The 25,960-nt window shown below is 43.8% G+C and overlaps 1 protein-coding gene across 7 annotated transcripts in view; it reads left to right on the forward strand.

Moving 5' to 3' along the window:
* The window catches only part of DYNC1I1 (dynein cytoplasmic 1 intermediate chain 1), a 379,649-nt gene that overhangs the window by 88,365 nt on the left and 265,324 nt on the right, over positions 1–25,960 (forward strand). For all 7 annotated transcript variants that reach the window (XR_011566171.1, XM_070787517.1, XM_070787515.1 and 4 more), the window contains one exon: positions 6,336–6,451. Coding sequence is in view for 6 of the 7 variants with exons in the window: in XM_070787517.1 (XP_070643618.1) it covers positions 6,336–6,451 (116 nt within the window). In the remaining variant the exon portion in view is untranslated. The remainder of the gene's footprint in view (positions 1–6,335; positions 6,452–25,960) is intronic.

The following is a 25,960-nucleotide window of genomic DNA, read 5'->3' on the forward strand; positions in this document are numbered from 1 at the left end:
AGACAGCCTTGATCTTAATTCTCTGATCAAAGAGCTGTGCTTTTTGATCCATGCCATCCCAAACCAGCCCCCACCACCCACATCTGTGTCATGTCAAAATAATTTTCCTATTTAATTCTTAGAGGCACCTTGACAGTAGTTTCTTGGAAATCTTTTTTTTTTTTTTTTTAGCACTTCCACACTTTTAGCACAACACAACTGCCTCCATACTTCCAGGTCACAGATGCAGTGACTTCAGAAGCTGAAGTTCTCTTGTTCATGGCTTTGAACGGAATATAGGCCTTTTTAAAAACAGGGACAAAACCAAGGTATCCCACTTTGGTAGATAACTCTGTGCTTTGCAAGTATTTCTTCTTTGTACTATTAAAAGTAACGTCTAAAGTACTAACTGCATTTTAAAATATCAGTAAGGTTTCTCTTAAACTCTCCTTCATGTTTGAAATGGGAGAAGAGCCACAGAGTTTATAGCTGTGTGCTTGTTTCTCAGCCTTTTCTTTGGGAGTAAGTCTGCATAACTCCAACTTTCTTCTACTTTCGTAGACATCATAGACCCTGATAAAGTCACACTTTGGGCTTCATCGTGCTTGGATAATGAAACTTTGCAAGTAGCTAGGAAAGTCATGCTACCCTTATGGTGGGTGGATAGGCAAAGACAAGACAAGTGAACCAGAAAGGGAAATGGGCACAATGATTTAGGCAAGGGAGTCATTTTCCTCTTGTGATGCACATGTCTAAGATAAGCAAGCATGCATGTTCAGGCATGTCCAACTCTTTGCAACCCTATGGACTGTAGGCCGTTGGGCTCCACTGCCCATGGAATTTCCCAGGCAAGAATTCTGGAGTGGGTTGCCATTTCCTCTTCCAGGGGATCTTCCTGACCCAGGGATTGAATCCACATCTCCTGCACTGTAGGCAGATTCTTTACCATTGAGTCACCTGAGGGCAAATGGACAAACCTGGGTGGGTTAGACTCTGCTAGTGGTGGACTGGAAATTTCAGCACCCTCAGGCCTGGCAGATAATCTTCTCAAACTTCACATAGTTTCCATTTTTATGCTTTGTCAAGACCCAATTTTTATTTTCTGAAGAAACATTTCAACTCTGGTGCAGTATGGCTTTGCTCAGCCAGCTTGCTCAGCCAAGTCGACAGGACCAGGTGGAGAGGAAGTTTCCAGGGTTGGCAGTGGGGAGTTCAGCCCTCGCCCAGGGAGGTGTGGGCCCATGTCACTTTAGGATCGGGCCAAGTCAGTGAGTAAGGGATCTGTGGTTTCATTGCCCAGCGTCTCTGGGATCCCCTGCCTGACATCATAGTTTTAGATCTAGTGTAGACCCTTGTGTTGATCCTAGAGGGAGAGCGGTGAGTGGTCACGACGAAAGATCTTTTAGTTCTCTGCCCAGGAATTAAACCTGGGTAACCTGGATGGAGGGGTTCCTTGGTGGCTCAGATGGTCAAGAATCTGCCTGGAATGTGGGAGACCTGGCTTCAATCCCTGAGTTGGGAAGATCCCCTGGAGGAGGGCATGGCAACCCACTCCAGGATTCTTGCCTGGAGAATACCCATGGACAGAGGAGCCTGGAGAGCTGCAGTCCATGGAGTTGGAAAGAGGTGAACACAACTGAGTGTCTAAGCACAGCCGAACACAGCACAACCTGGATGGAAACCAAGAATCCTAGCCACTCAACCACCAGGGGCTAGAAGCTAGACGCGAAGTGGCTCTGGCTCTTGCCCCTGTTTGAAAGCAAGAATGTTTCAAGGGGGCAAAAACTAAAAGCAGGTACAAAGTTTATTGCTAGAGACACAGCACAGTGTATGGGAGAGCACACAGGACAACAGCTATCTCACTCAGAAGCAGGGCAGAGATACACACTCAGGGGAAAGGGTGTGGGCATCTTCTCTAATGAGGAGGAGCGCAGGCAGACACTAGGCAGACCACACTCCCAGAGGAGTAGGGGCATCCTGGGTGAGGAGCAGCTAGAGGCTACATAAATCACTCATACAGGAAAGCCCTTCTAGGTCTTTGCTTCCCTTTGGCCAATTATCTTGTTTCTTTCTTCACACCTGACTGGTCCATGGATCCTCCCCAAGATGCATACACAACGTTTTGCTAGGATGGATCCCACTGCAGAGGCCTGAGGGTGCGTGTCCATACTTATTATGGGGCGGGACCCCCTCCCTTTATGACCCCCAAGAAGCCTTTGTTCCTGTGTGCAGACAGGGGAGTCTTCCTTGACCTCAGGAATGGGCCCCTATCTCTTTGCTTTAGCAGAACTCAGCTTTTACCACTAGCTTTGACCTTGGAGTGTCTGGGTGAGGGCAAAGCTTGTATTTTACTTTACTTGACAAATGCCAGGGGTCTGGCCAGAGGCCCACGGGCTCCTGCCTCAGCATCGGGCACTTCATGCTTCGTGTGCTGCCGTCTCCTTCGTCTGACACTTATCCTCTTGCCCCCTCACTCATCTTTGCTCACCTTTGCCTGTCTCAGAGCACTTGACAAGCTTGGTCCAGAGATCCCATCCCTGCTCTGTGGGACTGAAGCCTCATCCTTGAAGATGGAGAGCCCCAAGGGAATCTGGAAACAATGAAGCCTCTGTGTCTACACTCTAATATTTCTGAATCAGTGCTGCTCAGCCTTTAGTCAGAATCGTGATCACTGGCAGGGGTGCCGGAGTGACTGAAACACAGGCTGCTGGACCCTATAATTTAGTATTAATGCCGTGTCCACCACAGCCTAGCTAATTGAATTCTCAGTTTTCCTTTTACATCATGCCTTCCTTCTCCTTTTTCTAGTCTCTTCTTCCTTCTTTCTTCCTCAAACATTTATTCCATGCCAGCTCTGTACCTGACACGGACCTAAGCCCCTGGGCAGTGAGATAAATTAGCCAGGGATAAATAAGGAAGTCTGCAGTCAAGTCAGACATGAAAATAAGGTACCGACAGGCAGCAGGGCTCTGGTGGAAGTGTGGGGGGCAAAGACATGAGCTTTGAAGGAGGGGTGGAGGGACAGCAGCAAAGGTCTCCCAGAGCCCACATGCAACTTAGAGCCTAATTAGAAGGAAAGAAATTATAGTAACATTAATTCTACAATGTGGTTCCCCACCTCCTTTGCTGAGTAGTTTAATTTGTACCCAGAAATAAAAGAATTAGGGGCTGGTAAGACTTTGAACCAAAGTGAGACATACAATGCACTGTATATGTAATTTTAAGGAAAATACTATATATTTCATCTTGTAGACATAGTTATATGATAGTTTTGTCAGAGGATGGAATTGTAGAAGTATTTTAGGGAAGCTGAAAGTCTCTATCACAGGGTTGTATGCACAGGTAGCTTTTGCATCAGCTGAGACATACGGACCCTAAGGCTGGCCCAGGAGAGACCCAGAGGTGCGGACACAGCTGAAGAACACTCCTAAGTGGAAGGTCTTTGCCACGGAAGGGTGCCACCTTCTGGCCAGATGTTCAGGAATGGCTAGAGCTGGGAACAGTTGTGTGGTACTCATACCGTTTCAAGCTGTTTTGAAAACAGTTTTCATGGTAATGATAACTTTTAGTTAGAAGAAAACCAAGTGGACTCTCTCAAGTAGCCAAGACCTACCCAAGTACCTGTGAAAAGAAAGAGTGTGAGGCTTATGTTTTACTGTCAGAGATAATTTTCAAATCTTCTATTTAGAAAATCAACTTTGAGCATTCATAAATCTGCATTCTCTGTTTTTTGAAATAGAAAGCATATTATAATCAGTCAGAAAAATAAAAGTAAAGCCACCTACTATGTAAGTGCCAGGCACTAAATTAAGTACTTTACAAGTATTAGCTACATTTAATCTTCACAGTCATGCAATGACATGTACCCATTTTATAGATGAGAAACATGAGCCCTAGAGGGGTTTGTCACTTGTCTAGAGCTTTTATGCACCATTTGGCTGGTAAGTGACAAAGCGAGGATTTGAACCCAGTTTCTATCTGAACACGTGACTTAACGATTATGATATGCTGCAGATAATCCATGGTGGATTATCAAATTGCAGATCAGCTTCTTGCCCAGAGCCTATGGCTGGGCTATACCCAACAAGGCAGACCTACAGCTTTTGCTTGCGTCTTATTAGCCAGATGCGCTGGAATTCCTGGCTGCAGGTATAAGTATCTCCTCTTGGATTTTGTGGGGACCTTTGGGCCTCACAGATGCCCGTGGAAGTCTAAACCCTAGGGTGACCTTTCCATGCCAGGTGGGACCCTGATTCAAAGGCGTCGGGGTACACTGCCAGCCCATGTTTCCTTTCCATCTCTTTGCCTAGATGAAGATGGACTTCTTTGGGGCCTCAGAAAGATGCTCTAGGCTCTTAAACAGCAGGAGGGGCTTTGCCTCAAGCAGTCCTGTGGTGTCTAGTTCTGTTTTCTTCTTCAGATGCTGCAAGAAAGACCCATTTCAGGAAGAAAAGCACACTTCTCTGACCCAAGGAGGATTTAAAATAATACCTGAATTTCTTACTCTGAAACCTTGAGCTTTTTACCTTGCTTGGTGATTTTGTTTCCAGTATATTTTGTGTGTTCTGGATGAGAAGGTTGCCAGGGAGTGCTGGGTCCCCAGCCTCACCCTCCTGCGCACTATGTGGTCCAGACATCCGAGTGAGTGAGGCCACGTGGCCGAGGCCTGTGTGGAGCTTAGTGGGGCTACAGTCGTGCTCAGTGGGGCTGCAAAGACGACCAGTGCGGCTTTTTCTCTAAACTAGCCTTTATTTGTGTCTACTATGGGCTCATCTTAGGTTTCACCTCAATTATTTTAGTAATTCATAAAAAAGAAGAAATTTGTGTTTGGGAAATTGTACATGGAAATTCCTAGCTATGGTATGCATTTTCTTTCAGTTTATTACTATCTACTGAAAAAATACAGTGAATGTGTACCATTGCTAGTAATAATTCAAAAAATAATATGAGTAAGGTGAGCTGCTATTGATTCTAGAAAGCTAGGAAATATGGATTTTTGGCTAAATGGTTAAGTAACCTTTCTTTCTCTATCAGAGAGACACACATATACTCTATTTCCTGGAAATGTTAAAGCAATATAGTAAAACATGTCCAATCCTGATACTAATCTATGTATTAAAATAACGTTTCAGAAACTATTTTAAAATATAAATGTGTGTAAATTGTTACGTATGTATGTGTATGTAATACATATGTGGCACATGCATTGTAGGTATGTGGCACATATACATTATCTGTAATAATCCTAGTGCTAAGCAATGGTGATGTCTCCATTTTACAGATGAGGAAACTGAGGCATAGAGAGATTGGGTAACTTATGCAAGCTCACGCACATAACTGTCAAGCGGTGGGATAGTCTGTGTGCTTAACCACGAGACTCTACTGCCCCCATGAGGAGATGTTTCCTGGGTGACGCAGGAGGCTCTTTGGATACGAGGGGTAACTCAGAACTGACCGTTAAGAGCCTCAGCTAGGAGTTTGACTTGGTGGCAACAGCACTGCACCAGGGCTCAGACCAGCATCATTTTAGCCCCGGTTCTGCCATTTATGAGTCGCATATGTTTGGGCATGTCTCCTCCTGACTCTCACGTTCCTCATCTATAAAATGGAGATGGTGATAATATGCCCAGACATTTCGTAGAAGGGTCGTGAAGACAGCTGACGTATGTGAAAGACATCTGAAAACACTTCACATGCTCCACAAATATTCAGAAAGGATTTGTCACATGCTCACAGCTCATTTGGCAGTTCTGAACTAAAACTGGACCATTCTCAGCCTAATGCCCTGTTCACTCTTCTGTGGCATGTCAGCGTGCCTTCGAACAAATCCATGCACTGCTCTGTATTAGCTCCTTTTCTGGAGAAATGGGAGATGTTATGCTCCCCCTTGGAATATCATCCTCTCATTACTATCGTAGAGAATATTTTCTCCACTCAGTAGTCCTCTCTTTTCCCTTCAGATTTGAGAAGTGTTAGTTTTCTTTTGTCCCTCTTGCCTAAGAGACTAGAACACTGTATTACAAATGAAAACTTCCTTTAACTGAGAAAAATCAGATTTGCTCAGAGTGGAAGGAGGGCCTCGTTTGAACTGGAGAAGATCCAGTTTTGCAGATAGAAAAGCTGAGGGTCAGTCTGAGGGGGCACGTAACACCACCCAGCAACACAGAGGCAAAGTGGCCAAAACCAAGTGTCCAGACTTCCAGGCCAGGCCCGGTTCTACTTCACGACGCTGCTCCTTGCGCTGAGAAGCTGTGGATGTTTGGGGTTTATTTATTTTAGACATTTGTTTTATGCCTGATAGATCTTCTGCGAGGAATGCCTTCCGTCTCTAAGTCTTTGTACTTCGTTACTTCCAGACGGAGACTGCATAAGCTGGGCGTGTCGAAGATCACCCAAGTGGATTTCCTGCCCAGGGAGGTAGTGTCCTACTCCAAGGAGACCCAGACTCCTCTGGCCACACATCAGTCTGAAGGTGAGTGACGTCTTTTGCTTACTTTCCGTGTGATCTCTGGGGAAATGGCCAGGGAGCCCCATCCCTCTTGTTGATCTTGTATCTTACCGTAAGACATCTTCACAGGACACAAATATAATGACACACCAAAAGCTGAAGTCTCTTTGGGCTCTGGTTTTGGAAACGACAGAGAGGAAGCCCAGTGGTACTCCTCCAGGGGGATCGTGAACTTTCACATGGCTCACTTAGGAAGGTCACACTTTGTCAACACTATGTGAGGCCAGGGAACATCTCCAAGGGAAAATGTAATAGAAACTTCTCCGAATTTTATTGGTAAGAGTGTGTGTACGTTAGACTCATCATTTACAGGTGTCAGCAAACTATAAACCCCACCCACTCCTCAACGTAAAGTGTTTGGGAATCCAGCCACACCCAGGCCCACGTATCGAAACGACTGCTTTCTTGCTGTGTGGTCGAGTTGAGCGCTTATGACCCATATGGTCTAAAGTCTTGACTGTAATCGGCGCTTTTCCGAGAAACTTCTCTGTCCCCTGACTTGCTTTGCCAATTCAGCTGGAAACATACTAAGGGTTTCTTAACACAGTTTAAAGACTTTCCACGCCAGCTCCGTGGAGGGGAATGAGAATTGAGCTTCCCTGCCTCCTTTGTACATTCATCAAGTGGAAAAAGCAAATCCCAGTACGTCGTAAAAATACACTGATAAGAGAAGTTGAAGGTAATCAATGAAAAGGCATCTTAGAAGTGAATAATGACACCAAAGCAAAATTGCTCCAAAGCAGAAGCAGGAGATGTATACACTTAAAATGCGTAAGTGGAGGTTGCATTGATAGAGGATAGCACTGCTGTCGTAGCTGAGCAAATTCTCTTTTGTTATTTTATTGTCTTGTGCAGTGGAGAGGACGTTAGCCTTCTGAGTTCATTGTTGTTGTGTACTAAATACAAAAGCCATGAAAATGAAACATGATTTGCATTGCCTGCTTGGTTTACAGCATGTATCAAATCCGTGAACTTTGGTTTGTGCAAGTTACAGAGCTTTTCAGTTTTGGTTTTCAAACCCATAACATTAACAGACAAGTGAAATCAGGTTCCTTGAAGCAGAGTGCTGCCCACACTACACGCCTTCTGAAAACCTGTCTTGGATAATGCCAGCAGCTGGTGTGGTGACGATTCTTTGGCTGAAGGGCCTCCATTTTTCAGGTGTGATTATGAAATGCATTTTAGAAGCTAACAAGTAGCACCCTCTGGTGGTGAAATATTAAACCAACTATTTCAACGAACCGAAGACGTGTACGTTAAACGTGGCAGAAAATACGAAGTTGGGAAAGATTTTGGGAGTTCACCCAGTCTATCCCTGGGTCTCCAGGCAAATCAGCAAGATCATTAAAAACAACCTCACCTCCCAACCAAAACATTTGTTTGAGTTAATTTGCTGCCAGAGGTATTTGCAGAACTGTAGCCTGAGGTATGTTTATTTAGCCCCAAATTTGACCCATAACATAAAGTTCTACAACTGACATTGGAGAAGGAATGAATTGTTTTTTGGAAATGTGTAGACTTTAGATATTGGAAGTGGTACAGAAATATTTACAAGGGAAGATAAATTAAGGATGAAAAGGCATCGACTCTAAACTTTTAAACTGGAACACATCAAAAGAAGGAGGCTGGGCTTTCCGTTTTATGACTGCAGCGAGGGCTGGGGACCCTTCATTATGCTGTGGTCCAAGCAGCAGGAAAGAAAGAATTTATTCCTCTGCTCTTGGCAGAAGTTCTTTCTGTTTTGTTAACAAGGCTCATAGAGGTTTTTTATGGTGATGGGCATTTCAATGGTTCAAATTCCACAATGTAGATTTAAGCTCAAAGTGAGCTACTGTCCCTGTAGAAGTGAAGCAATCCCTAGCAGGTTTAGATGGGCAGAACTTTGGATTTGAGTTCAGCAATGGTCCGCTCACCTCAGATGATTCTCTGGCTACCTGAGTGGTCCAGACGCTAGCTGACAGGGGTGCCCCACGACCCCCTTTCACCTGCAGTGTGAAGGGAGCCAACAGAGGCAGAATGGGAGGCTCTTCCACGTGGCTGGTTTGAGTTGGCTTCCAGTGTGGGAGTTTGGGCCATGGCACTGGTTTCATGGCGACTGCAGCCGTTCAGGGTCAGGAAACAATGAACTACTGAGTTTTATGACCCAGTGAGGCTCTTGGATGGATAAAATACTTAAAGCTGTGGTGCCCATAAGATCCATTTTAGCTCGTTACTGCCCATGGTGTATGAAGGAATGCTGATTATTTTTTAAGTCATTATGCGACTATGGAAAATTTAACAGTATTTAAACCAGTGATCTCAGAGCGTTGATCTATTCTGCATCTAATGGAGTTCTCATGCATTCAGTTTTTGACGTGTTCTCATTTTACTCTTTAAAATGGAAGGGAAGGTACTGTGGACTTGCCCAGGCTTAAGCCTCTTTTCACCACTATGTACTATAATGAACATTCTCTTAATTTGTGCTCGTAATGATCTGTTATGAGAAACAGTCCAGAGAATGATTTAAAGCAGAAAGATTTAGGAATGTTGTCTGCGTGAACACTGGTTTTTCAATACAAGTTTAGATCTTCCCTCCCTGCTTAGGTCATTAGTTGCAGAGGAAGAAAGCTGCGAATAGGTAATAGTGATTTTGGGAGCAGGATATCTCTGTCCCCAAAACATTTTAGACACATGCTTTTTATTCCCAGGTAATAAGAAAGGGGGGAAAAAATGGTTCCCTTCCAAACTACAGCTGCTTTGTGTTATTAATATTAACCTCTCCCTTGATTGTCCGTGAGGTATTGATGTTAGTTAGGATGCCAGTCTTCTGTGTCTCTACTACAGCAGGAAAAGTGACTGGCCCATCCTAGGCACCTGACAGATGCTTTGAATAACAAGGATGAGACCAGACATCTCAGAAATGCCAAGTTCTGTAGTGACCCCCAGGAGAAGGAGAGCTTCTTAACTTGCTGGGAAAATGTAAGCCCATCTGGAGGGAGGAGGTGGAAACTTACATAAGGTGTTGATTGTTTGAAGCGTTCTTTGATCTTCCTTTTCTCTTTATCATATCTTATAAATGGGAACTTAGTGGCCCTGTATTGGCCGCCTCCTCTCCCTTAGTTTCCTTCTCATGCCTCCTTTCATATATCCAAGAGAGACCAAACCGCTTGCATTTTCCAAGGCATCGTGCAGCCTCAGGCCTCCACACGGCCTGTGCGTACTGTCTCTATGCCTTGAATGCCGTCTTTCCTGTTTACTTTCCTTTTGGATCACAAACAAGGGCCAGCTCTCTAGTAATTCTACTTCTGGTTGACATCTCTTCTTATACCTTGAGGACAGTCTGTCTTCCCCTTATCAAGCCATTATTTAATTTATTTAAAAATATACTTTATTATTACTTAAATATCTTCCTTTTTAGTTTGATCTTCTTGAAGGCAAGGTGTATTTTCTTTTTTAAAAAAAATTTCATTGGAGTATAGTCAATTTACAATGTTGTGTTAGCTTGAGGTGCGCAGCAGAGTAAATCAGTTATACATATACATATATCCACTCTTTTTTAGACTCTTTTCTCATGTAGAATACAAAGTTTTGAGTAGAGTTTCCTGTGGTATACAGTAGGTCCTTACTGGTTGTCTAGTTTGTATATATTCATAGTAGAAGTAGTCAATCCACACTTCTAGCTTATCCCTCACCTCCCTTAACTTCGGTAACCATCAGTTTATTTTTTACATCTGTTACTTTATTTCTATTTTGTAGATAACTTCATTTGTACCCTTTTTTTTTTTAAGATTCCACATATAAGCAGTATCATATGATGTTTGACTTTCTTTATCTGACTTACTTTATTTAGTATGATCATCTCTAGGTTTGTTCATGTTGCTGCAAATGGCATTGTTTTGTTCTTTTTATGGCTGAGTAATATTCTATTATATATATGTGCCACATCTTCTTTATCCATTCCTCTGTTGATGGACATTTAGAAGGTGTGTGTTCTTTACCTCCATGCCCAGTGCAGTGCTTGGCACAAAGGGCTCAACAGATATCAGTGGAAGAAACGAAGGATGAGATAATTCTAGAGGAATAAGAAAGAAGGGAAAATGCTCATTGTATTGGGGAGATTGGAGTATGATGCATGCGTTAAGGCTGCACCGGTTTTGGGGCTTTATTAGGAACAGTCACGAGAGTACAGTTGTGCGAGGAGAAGAGTTCAGTGTTCCTGTTTCCACCAGGCTTCTATTTCATTCCCCAGGCTGGTGTAGGTATTACTGCTGGAAGCATGATACAGTTGTGAGACCTGAAGAAAACCGCCGAGGCAGCCCGTCTTGGCCCAGGATAGAGCAGAGCAGTCGTCAAGTTTTTACTCTGCAGAGATGCTGTTTAAAGTACTTTGAACTTGGAACGGGTGTGTAGGAAGGTGGCTGAGGAAGGCCTTTGTTTCATCTTTGTACTTTGAAAAAGTATATTTTCTTGGCTGTTTGAGGGTAATTTCTAACTTGGCTTCCCATCCTCTCTGGCATATACTCAATATAGATGCTTCAAGTATAGAGATATTTTCCCAGGATAAACTAGTCCAGTACTGCGCAATAAAAATGTAATGAACCATTATGCATTTTAATAATGCTTTGTTTAACCTAGTAGGTTAAAAAATTATTCTAACATGTAATCAACATAAAAATTATCAATGAGATATTATACATTCTTTTTTATATTAAATCTTCAGAATCTGGTTTGTATTTGACACAGCATATCCCAATTCAAACACTAACTTTTCCTTGAAAGTACTTGAACTGTAATAAAGCTTCCATAAAATTTACAGTTGAGAAAGTAGATTCCTGTGCCACTGTTGTTCAAACGCATTTGGAAGCTGTTTAATAATGGGATCAAATGTTTAACTTTCAAGTTAAATTATAAAATGCCGTTTTTCAGTTGCTTTAACCATACCTCACTGCTCAGTAGCTGCAGGGGGCTAGTGGCTCCTGAACTGGCCGGCTCAGGCCTCCCGCGGTCCATCGTGGTGCAGGTCGGGCTCTGAGACCCGCAGCCAGCCTGATCTCCGCTTCACTGTGGCCAGGCAGAGGGGCTGGGGTGAGGAGACCTCCCTGACTTGTGGAGAACTCCTCCAGGTTCATGATGACTTTGTAGACGCTCCTCCTTTTTGTGAGTTCAGCTATATCCAAGAAAATGTTAGCTGACTGGACAGGATCGAAGTTGTACTCGCAGCAGGCTAAGTCCTCAAGTAAGCCTCATCCTGTCATATTAGAGGCAGTTGTAGGAACCCCTCTGGGTTCTCCCTTCATGGTCCGTAGTTGTTCGGTTGCTAAGTCATGTCCAACTCTGTGACCCCATGGACTGCAGCACGCCAGGCTTCCCTGTCCTTCACCATCTCTCGGAATTTGCTCAACATCAGGTCCAGTGAGTCGGTGATGCCATCCGACCATTTCATTTTCTGCTGCCCCCTTCTCCTCCTGCCCTCAATCTTTCCCAGCTTCAGGGTCTTTTCCAGTGAGTCGGCTCTTCGCATCAGGTGGCCCAAGTATTGGAGCTTCAGCTTCAGCATCAGTCCTTTGAATGACTATTCAGGACTGATTTCCTTTAGGATGGACTGGTTGGATCTCCTTGCAGTCCAAGGGACTCTCAAAAATCTTCTCCAGCAACACACTTCAAAAGTATCGGTTCTTTAGTGCTCAGCCTTCTTTATGGTCCAGTCTCACATCTGTACATGACTACTGGATAAACCATAGCTTTGACTGTCTGGACCTTTGTCAACAAAGTGATGTCTCTACTTTTCAATACACTGACTAGATTTGTCATTATTTTCGTCCAAGGAGCAAGCATCTTTTAAATTTCATGGCTGCAGTCACCATCCACAGTGATTTTGAAGCCCAAGAAAATAAAATCTGCCATTGTTTCCATTTTTTCTCCATCTGTTTACCATGAAGTGATGGGACCGGATGCCATGATCTTTGTATTTTTTGAATGTTGAGTTTTAAGCCAGCCTTTTCACCCTCCTCTTTCACCTTCATCGAGAGGCTCTTTAGTTCCCCTTGGCTTTCTGCCATAAAGGTGGTGTCATCTGCATATCTGAAGTCATTGGTATTTGTCCTGTAAGTCTTTATTTCAGCTTGAGCTTCACCCAGCCCGGCATTTAGCATGATGTACTCTGCATACAAGTTAAACAAGCAGGGTGACAATATACAGCTTTGTCACACTCCTTTCCCAGTTTGGAACCAGTCTGTTGTTCCATGTCTGGTTCTAACTATTGCTTCTTTAACTGTATACAGTTTTCTCATGAGGCAGGTAACTTGGTCTGGTATTCCCATTTCTTTAAGAATTTTCCACAGTTTGTTGTGATCCATGCAGTCAGTAATTTAGATGCAAGGATATTCAGTCCTTGTACCCTGTCTTCATGTTGCCCAAAGGACTGCTGAAGACCATGTATGACCTCCTTGTTAGTTATCTACACTTCTGCTGCCCCCTGTCCTTCTTCATGAAGTAATGAGAGATCAGAATTAAGCTTTGTGTTCTTCCCACTGTATAGCACAGGTAACCCTGCTCAATGTTATGTGGCAGCCTGGATGGGAGGGGAGTTTGGGGGAGAATGGACACATGTGTATGTGTGGCTGAGTCCCTTTGCTGTTCACCCAACACAACTATCACAACATTGTTAATTGGCTATACTTTAATACAAAATCAAAAGTTAAAAATAAATAAATGAATTAAAAAAAAAAAAGATTTGAGTTCTAAACTGCAGTGTTGAATTCTAAGTCCTCCTACAAGTTGGTGGGCCCAAGAACATAAGTCTTTGATACAAAGTTGACACGTAAAGACATCTTCCAAAGAATCTAAGTGGGAATACTGATTTGGAACCTAAAGTTCGAAATGGGACAGTTCTTATTTCCTAATTGAAGCCAGTCCTGAAACACCTGGAGGTGGCTTGGGAGAAGACAGGATATGGTGTCATAACCTTGGCTTCCAACTGGATCCCAGTTTCCTGGACCTTAACACGCCTTTTCTGAGCTTACTGTTTAAAGAAGCATGACAAGCCATGGTGGCATCTGGATGCAAATTAAAACTCCCTAGTGAAGGTGACACACGCTCATCTTATTTTTAGCTCTGTTTTTTAGATAAGAACCGACACTCTTCCAGGGAGATGGTGACATCTGCCATGTTTTGCTTCCTTAAAATATGCCTGCTCTTTCTCTTTTGACACTTGGTTGAAGTGTTAGTCCTCTCTCAGAAGAAGCTGTAGAGGCTCCAGGCCCAGTGCTAACAAGATTAGCAACAGAAAGATTCTGTCTTGGGATATTAGTTTTCTTTAGCAATGTTAATCTCATATCTGCTTGGCAAAACTCTTGAAAGACAAAAAAAAGAAAAGAGGGGGGAGGAAGTGCTATCTAAGGAGCACAGATATCTCAGATGATACTATTTAGGTATTATTTTTGTCAAATAGACACATTTTTCTAGTTAAAATTGTTTTTCCTATCTCCCAACCACCTTTCCATCTATTGGTCAGGAGAGCATTCATGATTTATTTGGTTTATATTAGACACTAAAATAGACATTGGATTGGCTTAGCTGCCAGTCAGTCTTGATATTCCAAAGGAGAAACCTCATGCTAAAAGGTAATTTATTTTTAAAAAGCACCTAGTGAGAGCCCCAGAGATGGTACAGTCAAATAATAGTCAAATGAGCTCATTTATTCAGAATATTCCTCCCATTGAAACATAGAAGGGCACCAAATAACAACTAAAAATGAAATCAGAAATGTAATAAAAAGACTAAATGCAGAGCAAGACTTGGTGCCAGTGGGCACTGTCTTATTTACTATACCTCTGATGGAGGAGAGATGCTTGGATGACTCAATGGACATGAATTTGAGCAAACTCCAGTAGATGGTCAAGGACAGGGGAAGAAGTGCTACAGTCCATGGGGTCACAGAGAGTGGACACAGTGACTGAACAACGACAACTATAATCTACAGCTCTACAGAGAGGGGAGAGTCAGTGAGCAAAATAGCCCTAGGGCGCCCTGGGAACTTACATATATGTTGCATTTTGGCCACAGTACTGTACTAAAAAACAAACTGCTGTTTTAAAAGAATGATTTATACATTGGCCGCACCAGGTCTTCCTTGTATGTGGACTTTCCCTAGTTGCGGAGGGTGGGCTTCTTATTGTGGTGGTCTCTCTCGTTGTGGAGAACAGGCTCTAGGTACCCGGGCTTCAGGAGTCGTAGCACACAGGCTTCAGTTGCCCAAAGCATGTGAAATCTTCCCGGACCAGGGATCAAGCCCGTATCCCCTGTATTGGTAGGTGGATTCTTATCCATTGACCCACCAGGGAAGTCTCAAATTGTTGTATTTTAGGAAGATAGTTTGAGAATTTTATTTAAGCATGGGTGAATTACTTTTAGACTGTCAAGAGTTAATATGCTTTGTAGATGCATGGCATTCAGAAGTAAAAGATTTTGCATAAAATAAAAACATTGTCCTTTTAAAGTTGTGATGGCTCCATCCCTTTAGTTTTTCATACAACTGAAGGTATCTTCAGAGCAAGGAAGATAAGAAGCTTAACTAAAGCTAAGGACCTAGAAGCTCAAATTAACACGAAAGCAGCTATGAGATTTTTTTTCCCCTGACTCCAAGGCTTACATGTTCAGGTGGATTTTCTAAGCACATTTAACTAATATCTAAATTATAGACCTAATATCAAGTTAACATGTAATCATAGATCACTAATTGCTTCCCCCAAGTCCATTTACAAATCCAATTTTGTTGATCTCCAAGGCATCCCTTCTCAGAGGTTCTCATGAACCTGGTTACGGACACATCAGTTCCCTGTATCACTGATGCCTGCATAGTGCCTAATATTTGGTGTGGGAATGAATGGATGACCTCACTTAGCTCATAGAGTATCCCCAACTGTTTGCCTTATGAGCTGGATGATGGAAGAAATAAAAGAGAGGTAGGTCTAAGGGTATGAGATTGGAGGAGGTGCCCCAGAATTTATGGTTTCAAATGCAAAAGAACTGTGGTTAATTTAAGCAGAAGAACTATACAAAAAAGATCTTCATGACCCATATAACCACGATGGTGTGATCATTGACCTAGAGCCAGACATCCTGGAATGTGAAGTCAAGTGGGCCTTAGGAAGCATCACTCTGAACAAAGCTAGTGGAGGTGATGGAATTCCAGTTGAGCTATTTCAAATCCTAAAAGACAGTGCTGCGAAAGTGCTGCACTCAATATGCCAGCAAATTTGGAAAACTCAGCAGTGGCCACAGGACTGGAAAAGGTCAGTTTTCATTCCAATCCCAAAGAATGTTCAAACTACTGCACAATTGCACTCATCTCACAAGGCAATGGCACCCCACTCCAGTACTTTTGCCTGGAAAATCCCGTGGACGGAGGAGCCTGGTGGGCTGCAGTCCATGGGGTCGCTAAGAGTCGGACATCACTGAGCGACTTCACTTTCACGCATTGGAGAAGGAAATGGCAACCCACTGCAGTGTTCTTGCCTGGAGAATCCCAGGGACGGGAAGCCTGGTTGGCTGCCGTCTATGGGGTCGCACAGAATTGGACACGACTGAAGTGACACAGCAGCAGCAGCACATGCTAGGAAAGTAATGCCCCAGATTCTCCAAGCCAGGCTTCACCAATACATGAACTGTGAACTTCCAGATGTTCAAGCTGGTTTTAGAAAAGGCAGAGGAACCAGAGATCAAATTGCCAGTATCCATTGGATCATTGAAAAAGCAAGAAAATTCCAGAATAACTTCTACTTCTGCTTTATTGACTATGCCAAAGCCTTTGACTGTGTGGATCACAATAAACTGTGGAAAATTCTGAAAGAGATGGGAATACCAGACCACCTTACCTGCTTCCTGAGAAATGTATATGCAGGTCAAGAAGCAACAGTTAGAACCAGACATGGAATAACAGACTGGTCCCAAATCAGGAAAGGAATACGTCAAGGCTGTATATTGTCACCCTGCTTATTTCACTTATATGCAGAGTACATCATGTGGAATGATGGGCTGGATGAAGCACAAGCTGGAATCAAGATTGCTGGGAGAAATATCAATAACCTCAGATACACAGATGACACCACCCTTATGGCAGAAAGTGAAGAGGAACTAAAAAGCCTCTTGATGAAAGTAAAAGAGGAGAGTGAAAAAGTTGGCCTAAAACTCAACATTCAGAAAAAAAAGATCATGACATTTGGTCCCATCACTTCATGGCAAATAGATGGGGAAACAATGGAAACAGTGATAGACTTTATTTTGGGGGGCTCCAAAATCACTGCAGATGGTGACTGCAGCCATGAAATTAAAAGATGCTTGCTCCTTGGAAGAAAAGCTATGACCAACCTAGACAGCATATTAAAAAGCAGAAACATTACTTTGCCAACAAAGGTCCGTCTAGTCAAAGCTATAGTTTTTCCAATAGTCACGTATGGATGTGAGAGTTGGACTATAAAGAAAGCTGAGTGCTGACAAACTGATGCTTTTGAACTGTGGTGTTGGAGAAGACTCTTGAGAGTCCCTTGGACTGCAAGGAGATCCAACTAGTCCATCCTAAAGGAGATCAGTCCTGAATATTCATTGGAACGACTGATGTTGAAGCTGAAACTCCAATACTTTGGCCACCTTATGTGAAGAACTGACTCATTGGAAAAAGGCCCTGATGCTGGGAAAGATTGAAGGTGGGAGGAGAAGGGGTAACAGAGGATAAGATGGTTGGATGGCATCACCGACTTGATGGACATGAGTTTGAGTAGGCTCTGGTAGTTGGTGATGGACAGCGAGGCCTGATGTGCTGCTGTCCATGGGGTCGCAGAGAGTCAGACACAACTGAGCGAATGAACTGAACTGAATTTAAGCAGGAAAGAGTTTGAGTAGAAGGATAATATGTAAGTCACAGAATCAACATGATGATTGAAAAGACAGACTCAGAAGTCAGGCTAAGAAGCTAATTGTCAAGAAGATAGCCAAAACTTAAAGTATAAAATATTTTCAATAAGTCTACCAGCAGCAAACCTAGGAGAAGCATGCCAGGTAAGGGGAAAAATCCAGAATAAGCGGTTAGTCTAGTGAAAGCAAGTTGATTCCCCACTACACCACAGAAAAATGTGATCAGCCTGTCTGGTTCTTCTTATGAGATATGGTTCAATATTGGGAATTTTGATTGATCTCTGGTTGGGCAGTAGCCAAGGCATCTTGAGTTAGGGCAACTGTGCCCTTGTGTAGCCTTGATGTACATACTTATAGCTATAGATACTGTATGAGTCCACTGAGCAAGACCTTGTGCAGGTGGACACCGAATAACTGGTGTTTAGAAATAGAATATATCAACTATTCAACCTTAGAAGCCTCCTTCACAGTGCATAACTTTAAAAATAATTTGATTGAAGTATAGTTGACTTGCAATGATGTATCAGGTGTACAGCAAAGTGAGTGAGTTATGTATATACGTATATCCACTGTTTTTAGATTTCTTTTCCCATATAGGCCTTTACAGAGTATGGAGCGGTGTTCCCTGTGCTATATGGTAGATCCTTGTTGGTTACACGGTGCATTTTGTATATACACATACAACTTTTTTACAAAAATATATATGTTTATTTGGCTGTGTTGGGTTTTAGGTGCAGCATGTGAGATGTTTGTTGCAGCCCACAGGCTTCCCTAGTTATGGCGCACAGGCTTCTCTCTACTTGTGTGTGTGTTTACTTGCCCTGTGGCATGTGGGACTTTAGTTCCCAGCCCGGGGATCGAACCTGCATCCCCTGCATTGGAAGGTGGACTCCTAAGCACTAGACCACAGGAAAATCCCCGCAGTGGGTAACTTTTGATTGTACATAAGTATTCTGTCACTCTGGGTATAGTCCCACCGTGTGCCTCTTTCCTTAATCTTTTATATTTGTATCCTCTAATTGTGACCTCTCAGTTACTGCTCACGGATTAGTTTTGGATAGAGCCCTTTCTCAAACAATCTATTCTTCCAACTAAAGTGGGCAACGAGATACACGGATCAAAATTCTTTTCCAGGTGAAATTGTAGAGGTTTTTCCTCTGCACTAAACTTCAGGCCTCCACATAAATGGAGGTGTACTGTCAGCAGTCCACGTCTGGCTTTTGCCAGCCTATCACCTAGAAGTTTCCAGAGTCCAGACTCAAAGGTTTTCAGCTAGTCACAGGCCGTTTCTCATTAGGCTGGGAGAGGAGCGAGAGAGCCAAAGGAGCAATGACGTGACAGGGTGGGCAGCTGGCTCACGGAGACTGCTTCTGCAACTCAGTCTAGAGTGCCTGCTGATGAGCTGATGGTGGACCACCTGACTTTACGGCCAGATGGACTAGACAAGGCTCCAGTTCATAATGCCTTGTCCATTTTCCACAGTCACCTGGTGTCTCTACTTGGGTCCACTTGTTGGGAACATGAATGCCTATCTCTCAAAAGGAGAGTATTAACAACAAAATGCAGAGCCTCTACTGGAGCTCTAAGATCTAGGCATCTGTTTTGGATTCCCCTTCAGAGCTCTTTGTCTGCTTTTCCACAGACACGTTGGGCATCATTGGAAATTTTGTTCCACAGAATTTCTAGGTATATAGCTATTAGAAGCAGAAGCCTTTTGAGGCACCTGGTACATGGGTTGAATAAAGTGCATGCAAATTTTGGAGACGTTGCCTGCAAAGGCCAAAATGACCCACCAAGCGTGACAACTGTTCGTATTAGAGAAGGAAGATATTTGCCATAAGCATTGGCGCTTTTGACCACTAGACTCGTAGAAGCTTTCCTGAAGTAGCAGGTCTCTATATTTTCAAATCTTTTGCTCCCATCCTTTAGCCTGCTTTGCATGAGTGCTCAGTTGCTTCACTTGTGTCTGACTTTTTCCAACCCTCTGGATTGTAGCCTGCCAGGTTCTTCTGTCCATGGGATTCTCCAGGCAAGAATACTGGAATGGGTAGCCATGCCCTCCTCCAGGGGATCTTCCCAACCCAGGGATCCAACCTTTGTCTCCTGCAACTCCTGCATTGCAGGTGGATTCTTTACCACCGAGCCACCAGGGAAGCCCATCATCTAGCCTACTTGTGTCTTATCAAAGTATTGAAAGTACCAATCCAGCTTACTCTCCAGGTCCTGCGAGCATGATGCCTTGTATTGAGTGAGATTATCAAGGTCTGTAGATAAAGCCTTGTGTTGAGTGAGATTATCAAGGTCTGTAGATAAAGCCAGCTTTCTGGTTTAGGAAGATGAAGATGTCATAAGATAAAAGAAGATGACGATGCAAAGAGCAAGTGGGTCTTCTTTGGCTGTCAAAAAAAGGCTTGGTATAGAGTGTGGCTGGAGGGGGTACTTCCAGACATCGGCGTTCTCTGCTGTATTCAGTTTTTCATTATTTCCTGATCAGTACTGCCACTGTCATGTAAGTGACTTGGTAAGGCTGGAGATTCAGTGGGCTTTCTCCAGGCACCCACAGAGTTTTACATTTGTGTTGCATTTTGGCAGACATGTATGTAGAAAATTATCACAACCAGAGAAATCCCCCAGGTCTATGCCTTGAGCTAAAATATAGAGATCTAAGCCTGTCATCTCGTCTTTAAGCCCTCCAGTCTCATTAGAAGCAGCCGCCTCACCCTAGCATAGCATCCTTAGATTCTTCATGCTGTTCACACTCTTCAATTTCAATGACAGTTTGATCCCTTAAATCCTTCTTTTCAATGGACACTTCATTAAAGGTCACCACAGAAGAAAAATTATCTAGTTATTTGTTATAGCTGACAGATTCCCATTCCTGAAGTCTGAATTTTCATATTTTTTTTAGCCCCTATGAGGACAAATAACCAGTACCAGTTTCCTGAGTGACTGTCTCCTGATAGAAATTTCTGACCAGTCTGGGTCCATGGTTGCCAACAGTAGAAAGTAACTCTGGTTAACTGAAACAGAAAAGGGGTTTGTTGGAGAGACGCGAGGTACTTGGTAGAATGGGTTTTAACAGGTAGAAAATTAGGTCAGAAACAGGAACAGGGAAGCCCTAACCCCTAGTGTGACTATATGTGAAAATACTGTTTTAAGGAGGTAATGACCAACCTAGACAGCATATTGAAAAGCAGAGACGTTACTTTGCCAACAAAGGTCCGTCTAGTCAAGGCTGTGGTTTTTCCAGTGGTCATGTATGGATGTGAGAGTTGGACTGTGAAGAAAGCTGAGCGCCGAAGAATTGATGCTTTTGAACTGTGGTGTTGGAGAAGACTCTTGAGAGTCCCTTGGACTGCAAGAAGATCCAACCAGTCCATTCTGAAGGAGATCAGCCCTGGGATTTCTTTGGAAGGACTGATGCTAAAGCTGAAATTCCAGTACTTTGGCCACCTCATGCGAAGAGTTGACTCATTGGAAAAGACTCTGATGTTGGGAGGGATTGGGGGCAGGAGGAGAAGGGGGCGACAGAGGATGAGATGGCTGGATGGCATCACCAACTCGATGGACGTGAGTTTGAGTGAACTCCGGGAGATGGTGATGGACAGGGAGGCCTGGCGTGCTGTGATTCATGGGGTTGCAAAGAGTCGGACACGACTGACCAACTGAACTGAACTGAACTGAACTGAAGGGGGCTTCCCTGATAGCTCAGCTGGTAAAGAATCTACCTGCAATGCAAGAAACCTGGGTTCGGTCCCTGGGTTAGGAAGATCCCCCAGAGAAGGGAAAGGCTACCCACTCCAGTATTCTGGCCTGGGTTGCAAAGAGTCAGACACGACTGAATGACTTTCACTTAAGGCTATATGGAGCTTCCCTCGTGGCTCAGACGGTAAAGAATCTGCAGTGCAGCGGACCCGGGTTTGATCCCTGGGTCAAGAAGATCCCCTGGAGAAGGACATGGCTACTCACTCCAGTGTTCTTGCCTGGAGGATCCCATGGACAGAGGAGCCTGGTGGGGCTACAGTCCATGGGGTCACAAAGAGTTGGACACGACTGGATGACTGACACTAACAAGGCTAAATGAGGCCATCAGGGTAAGAATCTTAATTTTATAGGATTGGCGCCTTAAAATTGGAGGAAGGGAAGGGGGGAGATCCATTTCTTTTTTTCTCTCCATGTGTATGCACCAAGGAGGGCCATGAGAGGACACGGGAAGAAGGCTTCTGCAAGCCAGGAAGAGGGCTCTCACAAGAAACTCAACTGTCTAGTAACTTGATCTTGGACTTCCCAGTCTCTAGATCTGTGAGAAAATACATTTCTGTAGTTGATGGCATCTTGCCGTGGCAGCCCTAGCCAACCGTGACAGTGGCGTACAAGCAAGGTGATACCACTGAACTTGGTCAGCTCGATAAGGCGACATGGACCTCCTGGGCTTCCTGTCATTGAGCACTTGCTGTTACGCTCAGGGTTTTAACCCCTATTGTTAACTCCTGCCTTGAAAACTTCTACTTCTTCCTGCACCTTGCTGGCGCTCCCTTGAGATTTATGTATTTATTAAATGTATTTGTTTGGTTGCACTGGGTCTTCGTTGCTGGGCACGGGTTTTCTCTAGTTGTGGCGAGCGGGGGCTCCTCTCTGGCTGCAGTGCATGGGCTTCTCATTGCTGTGGCTTCTCGTTGCAGAGCACGGGCTCTAGGGTCTGCGGGCTCAGTAGCTGTGGTTCACAGGCTTACTTGCCCTGCAGCATGTGGAATTTTCCCGGATCAGTAGTTGAATCCATGTCCCCTCCGTGGACAGGCAGATTCTTAACCACTGGACCTCCAGGGAAGTCCAATGCTCTGCCTTCTATTCAACTGCTGGCCTGGAAGTCCATCTCCAGCCCAAGCCAAGTAGTCCCTTTATCCACCACAGCAGACCCATGGCAGACTGCTCTGCACTGAGTGTCCATGCCTCATATGGTCTGATGGAGGCTTGGGAGCGCTCACTGATCCTCCTCTCCGTTTTTGCCAGCCACGCTCAGCGAGGCCGGTTGTTGCCTTGTGGTGAAGAAGACCTGTTGCGTATTGGTCTCCTAGATTCCCAAATAAAGAATGTGGTTCAAAGGTTCCTGCGCTCACCTGTCTTCTTGGTTTAATACTCCATCCCTCCTAATTCTTTTCCTCCAAAGTAGAAATCCAGATATATCTGAAAACTTTTCTCTTCTTCTCCCTAAATGTTCCTTTTTCTTGCCATTTACCTAAACCCCCATGTTTAACTTCCCTCATAGATTGGGGGGAAGGAGGAGTGATCTATACTTTTTTTTTTTTTTTATTCTAAATGGTAGGGAAAAGAAATTTGGAATGCCTTTTCTCCCTCAGTTAATCCTGACTCTCATCGAACTGTGGGGTTCCAAAATCCGGTTTTTTGAGGAGGGAGCTGAATGTTACCTTTTATTTTCATTCTTCTGCACCAAATTCTAAACTCTCTACTAGCAAATGAGTACCTTAGGTAGACTGATTGAAGATGATTATGTTCAGAAGGAAAAATAGAAAAGTACATTAATACTTTTCAAATATGTCTCTCACTGCTTATCAAAATGAAGAGGGCATTGTTTCTGTTCATCACTCTTCTTTAAAATAATGCAAGGCACGTATGTGATTTTTAAAAATTTAATTAATTTCTTTTCCCTATACCATGAGGCATGTGGGATCTTAGTTTTTTAAAATAATGCAAGTCATATATGCGATTTTAAATTTTTTAATTAATTAATTTCTTTTCCCCACACCATGAGGCATGTGGGATCTTAGTTCTCCAACTAGGGATTAAACCCATGCCCTCTTCAGTGGAAGCGTGGAGTCTTAACCATTGGACTGCCAGGGAAGTCCCTGTTTATCACTTCTGATCAATGATAGAGTCAAAAAATACCAGGATCAAAGAACATTGTGGTGCTTAAAGAACATTCAGTGCTTAACAAGTCTTTTATTCCCTGGAGAAATACATCCGCTACATTGACTAAGTTAAGAAGTATATAAGGTTCCATTTCCAGCATGGCAACATGTGGAGCTCTGTGGATCTGCTTCACAGTAAAGTTAGTGAAAAAAATCATTAAACCCCTCCCTCCAAAAAAAACAAGCTATTTAAAGTCTCTGGAAATGGTACCATGGGCATATAGCAAATGAACAGCAATAACAACAAAAACACTTATTTTTTTAAAACTTATGAAAATTTGGTAAGAACAGGAAAGAGTCTGCAGTGTTTGAACTACAGTTCACTCTCTTCCTCCCTCTTCTCAGTTCATCTTGAAGCAAACCAGAGCTCAAGTGGGTGCAGAAGAGAACACAGAGCTCTCTTCTCCAGCTCCCAGTTGGAGGGCTACTGTATTTTCCTCGGAGGTGCGGGACATTAGCATCTCTGTTTCTGCCCAGATACCTGTTACAGAGCCTAAGTTTCACGCAAGTGCAGGGGAGAGGTGGATATTCTCTTTAGCCCCATCCTGACTTGAAAGGTAAGGAGACAGCATGCTAAACATCCTGAGACCTACGTCACCCTCCAGCTCATGCGTGAAGCAGAGGTTCATTCAGAGAGGCGAGCCACACAGAGCAGAGGCTATGGCAGGACCCCACTCTGCCAGGCACCTAGCTCCAAAAGTGTGGGTGTCGCTCGGAAGTATGCCCGTGTCCCCTCCCTCAGCTCCAGAGCCTCAGCCCAGAGACTCTGCCCAGGGGAATAAGTGGGCCATAAAACAGCTCAGAATCTCTTCCCAAAGAAGCTGACTTCATTTGCCACAGACTGTGGGATATTCAAACCAAGGACTTTCTCAAAACAAGAGAGGTTGTGGGTGAGTGAGTGCTCAGTTGCTTTAGTTGTGTCCGACTCTGTGTGACCCCCATGGACCTCTGTTCTTGAGATCCTCCAGGCAAGAATACTGGAGTGGATTGCCACGCCCTCTCCAGCGGATCTTCCCAACCCAAGGATGGAACCTTTATCTAGGTGCATCCCCTGCCTTGCAGGTGGAATGTTTACCGCTGAGCCACTAGACGCTGTGCTGTGAAACAAATCAGAGGCAACTGGTAGATGCATGTGAGGTGTAAGCTCAGTCATGGCTGGCTAGTTTACTAGACAGAACCAGGGAAGCAGAAGAAGAGCCTTCTTGGGGTCAGACAAACCTCAAAATCTGAACTCGAAAGCTGTTTCTTTAAAGGAGGCTGAGTTTCATTGGATCAGTCCGTGGAGAGTTTGTGCCCCACGGCATTGTTGACAACAATAGAGCAATCAGCCAGCTATTAATGGAAGTTAATAGCTGGGTGTGTCAAGGACAGTGACAGTTAAAGTGACTGCAAGAGACTTGCTCTCCAGAGGTGACTGTCCACATGCCCAGGACTGCACCATCTGAGGAGCAGTATCAGAGCCTTTATACCATGAGGTGAGAGGAGAGAACGGACTTGGCCAAAATAACCCAGTCACTAAACAAATAAGCAAATGACAGTAATCAACCCCTAGGGAAGGGAAAGGCGATCAACCAGCTCCCAGAGTTGCTACCACGTATTATCTAAAATAGCCAGTTTCCAACAACAACAAGAAAATTTGAAGCATACAAAGAAGCTGGGAAGCATGATAGGGAGAAAAGCAGGCAGAAGAAACTGCCTTGTGAAAACAGATTAAAAACATCAGTATTTCATTAAGTGGAGAATATCAATAAAGAAGTCAGTCAGTCAGTTCAGTCGCTCAGTCGTGTCCGACTCTTTGTGACCCCATGAACCGCAGCACGCCAGGCCTCCCTGTCCATCACCAATTTCACTCAGATTCACGTCCATCAAGTCAGTGATGCCATCCAGCCATCTCATCCTCTGTCGTCCCCGTGTCCTTTTAAGGAAAGAGAAATGTATACATATAATTATGACTGATTCATGTTGATGTATGGCATAGACCATCATAACATTATAAAGCAATTATCTGCCCACCTCTCCACCCCCCCACAACTCCCCCAAAAAAGGCAAATGTAAATTCTGGTTTGGAAAGTACAAAAACTGAAAAGAAAGATTCGTTAGAGGGCACAACAGCAAAAATGAAAAATTAGGAGATCGTCAGAGAGATGTGAGATACCATTAGATGACTCAGCATACATGCAATGAGGGTGATAGAAGGAGAGGTGAGAGAGCAAGGAGTAGAAAAAATATTCTAAGAAATAATTGTTGAAACATGTAGATCTGTATAACAATAGCATTGAAAAGGGGAAAGGAATAGACCTATATAGGTGTAAAGTCCTATATTCCATTGAAATTGTTAGTATAAATCTGAAGCAGACTCTGATAAGATATATATGTTAAGGTCTTGCTGAGGGTGGGACACGATGATCAACTTCACTTTCACTTTTCACTTTCACGCATTGGAGAAGGAAGTGGCACACTTCAGTGTTCTTGCCTGGAGAATCCCAGGGACCGGGAAGCCTGGTAGGCTGCCGTCTATGGGGTCTCACAGAGTCGGACACGACTGAAGCGACTTAGCAGCAGCAGCAGCAGCAGCAGCAACCACTAAGGAAATCACTGAAAAAAAACAAATTTAGTGAGAAAGTTATTTAAAATTAAGATGTTCTATTTAAAAATG

This window comes from Bos indicus, chromosome 4 (genome assembly GCF_029378745.1).
Source record: "Bos indicus isolate NIAB-ARS_2022 breed Sahiwal x Tharparkar chromosome 4, NIAB-ARS_B.indTharparkar_mat_pri_1.0, whole genome shotgun sequence".
Taxonomy (NCBI): domain Eukaryota; kingdom Metazoa; phylum Chordata; class Mammalia; order Artiodactyla; family Bovidae; genus Bos; species Bos indicus.